A 14584-nucleotide genomic window follows, 5' to 3' on the forward strand; every position below is an offset into this window, starting at 1 on the left:
GCTTGCAATAAGCCCAGAGTAGCGAAGACTTACAGTAAATAGTCGAGGAAATTGTTTAGCGCTATAAGAATATGTGAATTTTATCAAATCGAATAATTCTTAACTCTTTTCCCGATTTACCAAAAAACTAAAAAATAATGGATAAATTGAAAATTCTGAAAATTTTTCCAATTTGCCTGACGCATTGCAAAGTGCCGAAGACATTTGCGAAGTGCCGTTTTTTTCTATTAGGCTATGACACGTATAACTAGAGGTTTACGAACATAAATACATTATAAGGGAGCTTAAAAATATTATTGAATCTAAAAAGAACGCGTAATTTTCAATATAAGGTACTAATTTAGGCATAATAGCATTGATACAGTTAAGAATAAAAGCCGAATATTTCAATTAGCCAACGAAACATATAAACAATGGATTACGAACATTAATTCTTTGTAAGAGATATTATTGAATTTAAGAAAAATGTTTCATAATCAATATGTATTAATTTGAGTCAAATCGCATCGATACAATTTAGAATACAATTTTTTTTAAAGCCTATACATTGCTTGTGTAGTATTGTATTGAATAACACTTCTGCATAATGTATAATATTTAGCATAATCTATTAATTTAAGTGTAATACCATTGTTACCATTAAAATAATATTATTTTAACTGCTATACATCTCTTGTAAAATATTGTATTGTATACATCTCTTGTATAATGTATAATATTTAGCATAATGTATAAATTTAAGTACTATAGTATTGATACAGTTAAGAATAATATAATTTTAACGCCTATACATCTCTTTATTACAAAGTTAACAATCACGGAAGGCATGTAAAGGAAAATGAACCAACTTTATATGAATAGCAAATGAGAAATTCGAAAATTCCGCGGCATCCCGGCTGGAATAGCGGATGAGGCAACCAACAGAGCATATCCAGTAGCTTCTTCATTTTTTTTCCACCTGTTGCGATCTTCGTTTATTTGTTTATTTATTTTTTTTCCAAAATATGAAGACGAAACGCGAATTGCTGACCCTGCCTATAAATGTGAGAGCGTTTCTCCAGAATCGACTTCGGTATCTTCGTGAGTCGGTAGTGTCAGTTGCATCTTCAACTTCAGTGAGTGAAAGTAGTAGTTATAGAGTGACGGGGGTGACAGATGATCTAGGATCTCGTATTTACATGGAATCAGTGATTTGCCTTTAAATATCAAAGGATTTTTTTCTCTCTCTTCATATTTGTGCTAAGTGTGCAGAAGTACATCGACCGTTCTGGATGGCTTTGTACTTTTGGATCATTTCTTATCTGTTGGCTTTGTGTCTTGGTTATTGTCAATCACAGGGTAAGTTAATTATTGTAATTAAATATTGTCATTAATTATTTTTTACTTTATTGAGTCATTTTACAAGTACATTAGAAACAAAAAATTATTTGCTTATTTCATTTTAGCTTATTGATTAAAAATTCATAAATTGTCTCCAGATTTTCATATAAAAATTTACAAATTCTCAAGTACTGTAATTATTTACTTTTGGTCACATTAAGCCATTTCACAAGTATCTAGGACAAAGTATAACAACTTATTTCATCTTTACTTATTGATTAAAAAATATATAAATTATCTTTAGGTTTAAATATTAAAATTTACAAATTTTTAACTTATTTTAAATTTATAATTGTCATAAATTTGATATCAGGAAATTTTATTTAGTAAAATTTATCATTCAAATATAAAAAATTATAAATTCTTATATTATTTTTAATTTATAAATTAAATAAATTTAATACTTTTATAAACAAAAATTTATTATTTACATATAAAAACTGATAAATGCATAATTCAATATAAATTAATAAATGTTTTGATTAATTTCTGATTAATTAATTTATAAAAATTAAAATATATTTAAAATTATTAGTTATTGTTGAATATTATTAATATTTAATTACGAAAAAATTTATAAATTATCATTGAACGCTAAATATGTAGTTTATTGTGAACAATAGAATATACACTTAGGAAATAGCAGGAATTAACACACTTTACAATGTGCAAGTATTCTAACACTTACATTCATAATTTTTCATTAAGATTTAATTTACATATTAAATTTTAGCGACATTATTTTAACTGATAAACCTAAAAATTGGTAGTACAGTTATTTGTTAACCATTTTTTTTCTTGGTGCCACACAAGACACTTTTCCAAAGTGTTCATTTGTAATATAAAACTTGTAATTTTTTCTGCAATCATAATTTTTTGACTAAGAAACATTGTAAAACATCTAAATATTTTAAGCATCGATGTTATATCCTCTTTTTATAAAAGCACTTTTTATATTATTACTTGCCTTCAGATTTGATCCTAAATAAGTTTAAATAAATATAACACATAAATATTCCCGTATTTATTCCTAATATTAAACAATCTAACACTGAACAACTCCTTCAACTTGACTACCTTTTCGATTGTAAAAAAGTAAAATATACCGAAAATGCTGCTTTCCACTTTTCATATTTGAAAGAGCAGCAACCGTAAACTACAGAGCAGAATCAATCGAACTTTTTACAAGTAAGTCTTGCTATATTATCTGTAAAAATGTATAATGATTATGCTGCTTGAGTATGAAGTTAACAGTGAAAAAAATACATAAAAAATGCGTACAAAATACAGTCCTCCGTTGAGAAAAAACGAACAAACTCCGTTTCCGAACAAAATTTAAATTTCGAAGTAATTCAACTTAGTTTAAATAAACAAGAAAAATACTTAAAGTGTTACTCACCAATTAATTTGTACACAAATAAATTCGAGCAAATTATGTGTAAAACGTTTTTAAAATATTTATGAAGTTATAGATTGTTTTGAACTTCTTTTTTTACTCTAAATTAAAGGACCGTTCCAAATTATCAGTCAAAGTGGTAGTCAATTGTCAATAAGTAAAAGTTTGCTTTAATTCACAAATATTTTTTATCCAGGTAGTTTTAGTAACATATATCATGAAAAAAATTTCAAATTTTTTTTTACTGCTCACAAACTAATTTTGCAAAATAGTTTTTACACCAAGAAAGGTTTAAAAGAGCAAAATTTTTAAGTTTTTCGTTCTTTTTTATGTACGAAAGATTAACACTTTTTTAGCAAACGATTACAAACGCATTTTCGTATTCTTTTCTAAACTTTTATTTTTTAAAAAATGAAATGTTTGTCTTGAGTTTAAAAAATAACAATTTACAAAATAATGTTAACCCCAATAAATATTTTTCAGTGAAATATTTTTTTAATCAAAAATGTTCTTTTTTAAAATGTAAAAATTAAACATTTTTTCAGTAAACGATTGAATTACGAGTTTTCACTATCGTTTTCTTAGTTCTTATTTAAAAACAAATGTTTCAGTACGTCTGAAAATAATGAGATTTCTTGGGAAATTATCGATATTTCGAGTTTAGTTATTAATTTTCCTGCTATAAGTTCCTTATTTTAGGAACGTTATAGACCACCTATTTTAATATGTGTGTTTTTAAGGTAAATTTATAAAGCTTTCAATTTCATTACTTTTATCACCAAAATGAATTCGTTTCAAACATTTTAAAATATAATATCGTTCCTCTGTTATGATTTTTTTCTATATTATTAAATTTTGCGCTGTTTATATACAACAATAAAAAAAAAATTTCCACGAGCGTAAATAATGCAGACGATTTTATTTCTTCAATAAATCTATTGAGTAAAACTTGTATATTCATTAAAGCTTTGTTTAACCCCACCACCAGTTAATATAATTTAGTATTCTAATTGATATATTTTAAGATACCCCATACTTAGAAGAAAATCAGTTACTTTGTTTTTTTTTATTTATTATCTATAAATATGTGTTTTATAAAACTACCATGAATATTTATATAAATAGTAATTATAGACCAAGTTTTTACAATAATTAACAATTAATAAGTCTCTAAAATAAATGCTCTTCAATTGGCAGATTTTTTAAAAAGAAAAGTGGCATAGTCTCGAATAACGAACGGTATCAATTTAAAGAATTTAAGGATAAAACAAATTCCGAAACAAAAGTATTCTAAAAAGATAATTATCTAAATCCCAAAATCTTTCTAACAAAAAAAAAAATATTCATTTTATTAAATTCTCTATTCCTAATAATGGACGAAATTTGATGAATTGTGATCGAAGCAGTGAACACAATAATAATTTAGAAACATAAGACGCATTTTCTTCTTTGAATTTTTGAAACAGTTAAATAAAGAAAATTATCACATAGGTTTCCTAATTAAAGTAGTAATTCTTATGAGCTTAAAAAAACATCACAAATAACACTTAATTTAAAAAACAAATTTCTTGTACTAGGTAAGAGTCTTCTTGGTTTGAAGGACACGCTTAACATTTGCCTATTAATTATTTCTTGTAATTTATTAAGATAAGGCTCACACAAAAGCGGACTTACTTTTGATCTTTTTATCCGAGGATTCAAACACTTTATCAAATCCTACAGTCTGTAAATTTTGAATAAGTAGATCAATGCTTAAATTTTTTTTTTTTTTAAATTTTTGTCTAATCACTTGAATAAAAAAAAAGCTGTTACCTACAATTTGAAAATTTTTTTCTTCGTGATAAAAAAATTTTTCATATTTTCCTCAGATTTAAACTACATAATTTCAAAAACAAAATGTTTCAATTAAACTAAATTTTATAACTTAGTTCTACACGATTTTAATTTAGTCATAAAAAGGAAATGTAATAACTATTGCATGAGCAAATTCTCTTTCTTCTTGCAAAAAACTTTTAACTTCTTCTGCTATGTTTTTATAATGTGTTTATAGATATTTAAATACTTTTAAGTGAATTTTTTCTCGATTATTTTTGCTTCACGTTACATTTTGCTGCTCAAAATCTATAAGATTTGGAATCTTGAAAATACGAAAATCTGTAGAAAATGTATGAGTAGTATAAGTATAAAAAACAAACGATTCAATTATTAATTCGAGAAGTATCAACTATTAAACTTATAGTAAGAAAGATTGGTCCATCTACTGTCACCTGAAATGCAACTACAGAGTTGAAATTTGACGTACTGATAGTACCATTTTGAGTTACAACTTTAACGAGAATTTTTTTCGAAATTTCTATTTGTTCGAGAATTATTGCAATGTTAATGAGTTTTTTCCCATTTCTTTTGCTTTAAATAATAATTATATCTCCATTGTTGTATATAGAGAGAGATTGTGTTCGATAAAAAAAACTCAGGAAACAAACTAGTGTACGTCATTTATCACTAACTCTAAAAGCATATACTCTCATTTATATTGTATTATATTATATTATATTATATTATATTATATTATATTATATTATATTATATTATATTATATTATATTATATTATATTATATTATATTATATTATATTATATTATATTATATTATATATATAAAGAGAGAGAGAGAAAAACCTCCACCATCTCTGTGTAACGACCTTCTATAATTACGACGATTTTTGGGAGGGGAGGCACGGAATTTTTTCCATAGAATTTGCGTTGAAGAAGATATTTAGGTGAGACCATTAAAACTTCTCTCAGCAACCGGACAGTCCTTCGCACCAAATGCGGAAAAGGTCAAATAAGGAAACACGAAAAAATACCAAAACAAAAATTTTAATAAAACAAATTAGATAGAAATAATTGTGTGAGACTCTTGTTTAGAGAGCTCTTTTCGGCGATCTCTGAAGGAGATCTACAACCTCATGATGCAGTCATGAAACAAGGCATCTCAAACAAACAAGTTTTGAAACTAACTATTTTTTTACGATTTAAAATTCAATACGAACTTAAACAAAAAACAAAATGTTTATTTATTTAAAATAGTCCTATTCTTTCATAATTGGTAAATTTTTTTACCCATAATTATATCAGTACAGGTCATTTACATTGACTCTAAATTTTATTCACGAATCTCGTTTTGATGACGCCACCACAAATGGCATTTCCGCACCAAAAAATGACACTGAGTAATATTAAATAACAATTGAATAATTAATATAACAGTTCTTTACCATTAATATCATCAATAACAACAAGAATCCATATTCTGTCTAATTCTGACGTGAAAAGTACGCATAGCAAACTAATTCAATTGTATTGGTTATTAGAAAGCGGAGTTTTCGTTATTATAAACTTTTCAATTGTTTTTCTTGTTTCCTGATTTTAACTATTCTACTACACACGTTAATGCAATTCTTTTCAACCTCGTCAAAATTTCGCACCAAATTGTTTTGAACTTGTGCAATTATATGCAATTCCATTTCTAGTGTGGGCGCATCCTTTCACTTTTGAAGAAAGTTAACGTAAAAACAACCCCTCCGTTGCATCAAATTATATGCATGTTATTCCAAGTTCAACGACCGGAAAAAAAATTGATTTTAAACAATAGTTGTTTCAAATCTTTTTGTAAAAAAAGATGAACGTGCTTATTACTTCTGCTGCTTTGAATTAGGTGTTCTTGTTCATAAACTTCTCAAAACATTTGATTATTTCCATTTAAAAAAATAATGAGGACAACACTAACAAAATGCTTAAAAATCAATTTATGTAGAATTTGTTGAACTCAAGGGAAAATTCTCTGAAAATATCAAAACATTTCTAACAAAATAATTTAATTGTTTAGGGTGAAAATTTTTGAATTTTTTATGTTTAACAAGAGAAAATTCTTTTCCATTAAAGGGGATGTAAGAAATTGTTAAGCTATTATTGACCCTACTGATGATTGATAATAGTTTGGGAAATGAAACAAACGATTGTGGTAATAGGTACTACTTCTATTGTTATAATATATACAATTTTGATAAGTTTTTTGCGACCTTCTTTAACGGATTACTTCCTAAGAGAGGTTAAGCTTAACGTATCCTTTTAAAGCAGTTATTATAACATCTTTAACCCTAACCTATTTTCTTTTGGGGTGGCTAGGGAGATGAACACTTTTTTTTCTTATGACGAATATTAAAATAGTTGCGCTTAAACGAAGTGGATCTTTTCTATTATTAGCTACCACCTTTATTATAAAATACATCAATTGAATTATCTCAATTTGTTATAAATATATTTATTTCATTATGAAAAATACTTTATTCTTACTGTTGCAAAATGCAAATGCTTAGAATGAAAGACAATACGTCACCACTCTTTATCTTAATTTTAAAAAAACATGTTTCCATAATCAAGCTATTTTATTTCTTTATTTTGGATGCCATTGAAAAAAATTTTTCAGACTGCGAGATAAGGCAATTAAGAAGGAAATACCATCATAAAATATAGATGATTGTAAGGTTTTTTTAGTAATGTATTTAAAATTATGCATTAACGGGAGAAACTAATGCATCTTTGATAGACAAAAAAAGTTTTTTATTAAAAATATACTCACTAACAATAATAATTCGATTTTTGAAACGAATCGAAGATGTATTTTATACTTTCTTCTCCTTTTATAAAATTACAGAATACCAAGGCAAAGCTAGTATAAAACATTAAGCTTTTCATGTTTAGATTTGAAATTTCATGTATTCTATACTTCTGTAGCAACAAAGGACATCACTAATAACGAAGTGATGACGAGCTGCGAAGGATCAGGTTATAGAGCTGCCGTCTTTCGATCAGGTTACCCAGGTTCGAATTCCAGTGAGGCCACGTCTGTACGAATTCTGCTTCCGGCTCGTACCGATTACAGTTGTGAGGTAAAATATACTCAGATTTAGACGTATCATGGGGTAGAATCCCAATCCCTTTGCCGTCTGGTCACCTGGGGAGGTTTTCGTGGTTTTCCGCACCATTTAACGCTAAAGCAGATTAGTTTCATCGGAAAGTCCGCCATGAAGGCAAGTTAGTTCCGAAACTTGATTTAGAAATTTTCTTGTCTTTTGGCATAGTAGAAAATTGCAAGGCTACGAAGATGAACATAGATTAATAAAACGGAGATGGGCATTGTTGAAGAGTTAACCGAAAAATGGGTTGACTGTTCAACGGTCGATTTTAAAATAAAATAACGAGGCGATAATTTGTTATTTATGCGTGTATAACTATATCATTATGCTTATGAAATTAATCTTATTTATCAATTATATAAAATAAACGATTTATTTATACTAAATCACCATACTGATCACTTTTACTGTTGCACATATGAATTTTTATAATATTGAAACAATCATATGCGTTTCGACACATTAATATTATCTCAAAGCATTCGTTCTTACAGTATAATTTTTTTTCCATTAAAATATTCTGGCAATCTTGGGCTACGTATGACCTTGACCGTAATCCATAAATTACGTGTCAAAATAAATACAGAAAAAGTTCACTATAACGACAATTCACAATAACAGACTAAATTCATGTTATAACGAACTTATTATTAGCAAAAGCACATAATAATAAAATGGCAATACCAAAGACTCGAGATTAATAGTGTGCAATAGCATTTGACGTCTTTGATAGCATTAAATATTGATTTCAATAATAAGCGGTCAAGGATGGAAACAAGGGAGTATGATAGATATGTGGTCATCAAAAAATGAATTATTTTTAAATGTAAACAGCATTCCGAAATTATCAGAATAATTTTCAAGATTAAATACTCAAAACGAATATTGTAAGAAGAAAATAAGGTGAAATTGCATTCGTTTTTCCATTTCTGAGTTGATACCAGATGATGTGGTAAGATCAAATTGTAAAAAAAAAATTGCTTCAATTGTAAAAAAAATTTCTGAGTTAATACTAGAAAAAATGCTTACAATTTTTCCTTTTTTCTGTATAATATTGCTCGCTTAAAGGTCGGAAAAGCGCATTATAAACAAAAAATATTTTTCTCAATAGCAGAAGGATACTAATCTTTGACTCGCTACAAGCATGCAATTTTCATATAGTGGTATTAACCTTTTTTGAGATATCCCGTAATTGAGAACTTTCCGTAATATGCCGTACTCGTTACATCGAGTGATAGCACATTATTACTCGTTACATTATATTTCTAAGTACTCGTAACATTATACTTTTAAAACAATTATTAAAAGAAATCCTTATTGGGTACAATCTACTAAAAGGGCAAAAATTCCTATTTTAAATATAAGTAAGTTTTTAAAAACACTAACTTACATTAAATTTCCTTAAAAACAACATTTTAAAACCACAAGTATATTAAAACTTTGTTTTTAATGAAATTTAATTACATGAAAAAGAATTACTCACGTATTTTTATAAACTTGCATTGTTTAATAAAGAGTATATAAAAACCAAACCCCTTAATCCAAAGAAATAATTTTCAAACCCTGCGTTTCTCATATTTTGATAAACGATTCAAACGGATGTTTAAATTAGTTCAAATGATTTTCAAAGAAGATTAATTACAATATTACATAACTGCAAAGAATACAATGAGACTTCTAATCAATTTCTTTCATAAAAACAAAGTGCATGTTTTAAGACAAAGCAAAGAGATTAAGATGCAAAAATGTGAAAGAATTTCACCCATTCTCAGAGCTTAAAGTGATTTTATATGATAATTTGATGTACGGAAATGAAAAGTATCTTATCCTTTCTATATATGATTGAATTTAATTAATTTTTTTATATTGGATATTTTAGAAGAATAAATTACTGTTCAATTCCAGAAAACTTTTCCCTTGTTTCGTTATTTGCAATTAATATTTAATTAGTTTCTCGTTAACTTAAAGAGTTAGCTTAAATTATAAATGCATACTTTTTACTTTTTGAAGAAATGGAACTTAAGTACAGATTTAGATTTATACTATTGGAAATGTCTCGGAAAAAAATCGTAAATAACGATTCATTTAATTTTTATTTTACCATATTCAAACAAAACTGTCAAATAACCATAAATAAGATGGCATTCAAACTTTTAACAGTAAGAAAAACCGTTTACTTACTGCTTTTACCTAATTCGGTTGTACAACCAGAATTTTATCGCCCCAACCAGGCCCACTTAATGAAGCCATGTAGTTCCTGGCAGATGGGTACATATTATAACCGAGAGGCGTAATTTGTCAATCACAGAACGGGGGTTCGTGTCCCAGCGTTGACACTTATTGGATTACGATATTTCCATTCACGCATAGATGGGAACACCAAGAAGCTGCTAAACTATTTGCAATGACCCATTAAATATCTTTTTCACCCTTTTGAAATCTAGTTGTAAATGGTTTAAAAAAAACTGTATAGTTTTGTATTCATGGTTTTTTTAACCATAATAGTTATAAGCGATTTCAAAACCGAAAGTCTCCGCTTTTCATACAAAAAAACATGAAGAAAACAAAGTCGGTCTGTTGTGTGACATGAATTGTAGTATCCTGGACCATTAAACCATTTTCTTTGGACAACATTCATTTAAAATTTTCATCTAAGAAAGTTTCAAGTAAGAAACATTTCAAAATTTTACACGATTACTAAGAGCGTAATTTTCGTTTTTACATAAGGTGAATGGCGCAGAGAATATACTTGCACTTAAGTACAACAAGCGTACCCTTTTTTAATTTCTTCGGACTTAAGCACGATTTTTTTTCTTCTTAAAATTAGGTAATTAATCTTAAGGAGAATGGCCTTCTGATTACTTAGTTCTATTTTCAAAAGTGAGTTTTGGAAGAATTTATTTTTAAATTAAATTAGCTGAAACAAATTATTCTGATGCGAAAAAAAATCAAAATAATTCCTGACACTGTGAAAGGTTCCAATCAAATTACGGTAAAAAATACCGGCACTCTGGCTGTCAGTACTTTTAACTGTATAATCCTCTTTTACCAGAAGAGGTTAAGGATCAAAATTTCTGATATACTGTAATTTTTTCAGTAATATTTACCGTAAAGTCACTGAATCACTCTAATTATATAAATATTACTATAAAAATTGCTATACAATATTTTACGGTCAAAATAGATTTTCCGGATGATACACCCAATATGCTGGTACTTAATCCCTTAATTTGATCCAAAATTTTTTACAGTGTACCACATTCCTGGAAAAGATTAAAATTTCATCTACACAGCAGATAGCGCTTTTTTTAAACGACGTGAATTGAATTTAATAATATGAAGTCGACGGGAAAGGTTAGAAATAATTTAAGTGAAAACCAAAATATTAATTAAATTTGATTTTGATTAAATGTGCCTTTAAGTATTTTGAATGGTTGCGTAAAGTTCAATTATTGATTTATTAAATATTTACCATTGTTTTATGTTGTACGAAGAATGCGTATTTAGCTAATTTATGGCAATTACTTAACAGTAATTAAAATGCTAAAAAGTGTCATATAGCCTGGTAATCACACAATAATCTAAAAGTGACTAAAGATTTATTTGAAACACTTTAGGGAATATGAATGATTACGAAAACAAGAAGAAAAAAAATTAGAGGTCTTCTGTGTGTTATTAGTTTCACCGATCTCGATTTAATCTGATTGTAAACATCGCATTAGATCTGCACTGTATAAATATTAGCAATAATCTGAAATACATTCTCAGAAATGGTTCGAAGGCATTAATAGAGTAGGCATGCATGACACTTCCACACTTATATGATCCGGGTAAATTGCATGGGAAAAACCCTCGTCTCCACACCATGCTCCTCGACCATGCACGGAATTTTTCGGCTCTTAAACCTCAATAATATGTATTTTGAATCATTACAACATGATCTGAGGAAATCTTATCAGATCTCTAGCCAAGGTCTCATCACAATGTATCGTCTCTAATACTGATGATTTTAAAAACATAGTTACAAAAACTAAATTCAAGTATGTTTTCCTTAAAAGCTTAATAATGTTTAAAAAAGACAAACGATTATAAACTAGTTTTTTTTTATATATATATATTCATGAAGATAAAACCATTTTGAAAAAAGTGGAAAAAATTACTATTTTTGTTATTAAAATTACGATATCGTCTGAAATATTTTAAAAACTCGTCTGACTTTCAGTGATGTTTAATAACCATTTCATGGTCAACCGATTGAGAATGTCGTTCGGTTCCGCATAATAGATATTCTATTTAATCAATTTAAGAGATTACAAGTGTTTTCTACAGAGTCGTGCATTCCATGAGCTTATTTTAGAAGAAGTGAAAAGAAAACATTGTTTCCACGTCTCAATTATTCTTTTGATGTGCACGAAAGATAGTAAAATATAGAGAATTGAGGAAGTAAAAAGAGAATTCATGAAAGTGAATTAGATGAACCGTGAAAATTATTTATTTGGCACTTTGAGAAGTGAACCGTTTCTCAGTTCATTGTTTATCTTAAGATCTCTTTTTCTTTTCTTTTTCAATTACATCTTTTCTTTAATAAGTAATGATAAAGCTTGTAAACCGATTTTTTTTTTACTGATTCAGCTTACACCTAATTTCACTGCTTGGCGCTCAAAAAAGGAAACAATATTAGTAACTTTCGATTTATTGATCGGATTTTTACAATGTAGGGCACAATATTTATGAAAGACCTTAAATATGTTAATTAATTTGTGCTGTCGAAATTTTAAGTACCACAATACCAGAAAGGTGAAGGTACAATATAAAGAAATGTACCTTCACTTTTTTTTGAATAAATCTGCAATTTTCGTGACAGATTTCACCCTCAGAGGAAGAATTAAGAGATTGAGCTACAAATGTTAAGTTTATTTTCAGCATATTTGAGAGCAAGATAATCTGGTGACAAATTTAAGCCACCAAGGAAGGATTGAAAGTTAGAGTTTCTGAATGTTAATTTTGTTTTTAGCATATTTTGTACCAAAAACCACGAATATTGAATTCAAGTGTGGGAAGATCCGATCATTATTTAGTTATTTAATAAAGTCATTAAATAAGGAGGTTTTAATTTATTCCTTTTTGCGTGTAGATGACACAGCACTATCGTAAAATCTAAATTTCAAATATTTTTTTATTTTTTACTAAGATTTCTATTTATTTATGAGATTAACTGAGATTAACATAGATTAACATAGAATAACATATTTATAAATATATCGCATTTTAAAGCAAAAGATCGAATGATTTTTTTCCGATTCTCACGGTCGTAATCTTCTATTTTGACGTCAAGATCGTTTAGAATGTACAAGTTAGAATGCTTTAAATCTTTTTCTGCAGCTTCGGAAGTTATGGATTCATGTTAAAACAGCGACCGCATTCTAAACTCAAAAGAAAATAATAGACGTTGTCACAATGAAATACAGAAACAACTAAACTAAACCGTGATTATTGAAAATTTCATCAAAAGAAAGCAAATGTACCAGCAAATCAATGAAAGTCTAAAAATGTTATTCTCATACAATAGTTGCGACTCATATGTTTTACGCTTAAAAGAATATTTCAGCATTAATTAATTTTTTTAAAAAAAAATTACTTTAAATTTATTTTTTCGCTTTTCTTGAGGCACCCTTTATTTTATCGCAGATTTATTTTTACCGTTTTGAATACAAATTAAGAGCAATTCTCATAATTTTTAATCTTTCACTTTTAACCATTTGTTCACAGAGTATTATTGAATTTAAAGTTTCAGAACTCTTTATAAATATATAAGTATTTGTCATTCACTGTTAGGAAACACCATCATTAACATTAATTTTTCCTTTCGCAAAAACAAATCGATTTTTTTTAATCTACAACTTACCAATTGACCGACATTAAAATGTTCGTAAGCGCAAACAAAAATAAATTTAACCCCATTCTTAAACACATTGTTTGGAAGTTTTCCATTAATTTTCAATTTTTTAACCAGCTTTTAAAAAATATATTTCAAAAGACATTTTGTATTATCATTACTTTTGGAACATTATTCGAAACATATTACATAAACAGGGATAAAATAAATAACTCGGTTACATATAATGCACAATAACTTTGTATTTCTAACTTTTAAGAAACATGAATATTATTATCTGTAACATTACCACTTTTGGCTTCAATGCAAAGCTGCAGACGCGTTACAAAATATTTCGCTAAAGACCTCAAAACACCTAATATTTTGTCCCACTTCTTGTTCATGTATTTTTTTAAGGATACCATATTCATTTAACGCGTACCACATTCATATAAAGTTAGCACATTCACAAAATCTTGTCTCCAATATTGATCGAATAGGAAGATCTATTGGATTCAAGTCAGGTGACTAAAGATGCCATTCTTGAGTGGTACGAAAATCAGAAAAATGTGGTTGTTAACCATTCTAGATTGCCTTTAGCTCCATATATATCACAATTGAAAACTGTTTTTTTTTTTAATTGTGTTGTTATCTCGTTTTTAAATCATTAATAGAAACTTTGAACTATTCGAATTCTATTAGTACTTTTTACTTACCATACTTTTGAGCATACAAATGTGAAACATGCAAATGTGCTTGCTAACTCAAATTCATATTGAAACAATACGCCACATTGGTGACCATATTACACAATGGTGACCATAAGAATGCATTTTGTTCTTTCATAATTAGAACACAATAATTAACAGGAATTTAATGTGGGTATCAACAAACACGTAACTTTTTGTCTGACCCATTGATTTATTATTACTTTTGTACTGTCATGAAGTTTTTA

At 27.6% G+C, this 14584-nt stretch overlaps 1 protein-coding gene across 1 annotated transcript in view; it reads left to right on the top strand.

Moving 5' to 3' along the window:
- Positions 1 to 1059: 1059 nt before the first annotated feature.
- LOC107436700 (uncharacterized) overlaps positions 1060 to 14584 on the top strand; it is a 40180-nt gene continuing 26655 nt past the window's right edge. The window contains exon 1 of the mRNA XM_071179642.2: positions 1060 to 1338. Within this exon, the coding sequence (XP_071035743.2) occupies positions 1272 to 1338 (67 nt within the window). The 5' untranslated portion in view covers positions 1060 to 1271. The remainder of the gene's footprint in view (positions 1339 to 14584) is intronic.

This window comes from Parasteatoda tepidariorum, chromosome 1, assembly GCF_982258835.1.
Source record: "Parasteatoda tepidariorum strain Cologne lab strain chromosome 1, Ptep-v5.0, whole genome shotgun sequence".
Classification (NCBI taxonomy): Eukaryota; Metazoa; Arthropoda; class Arachnida; order Araneae; family Theridiidae; genus Parasteatoda; species Parasteatoda tepidariorum.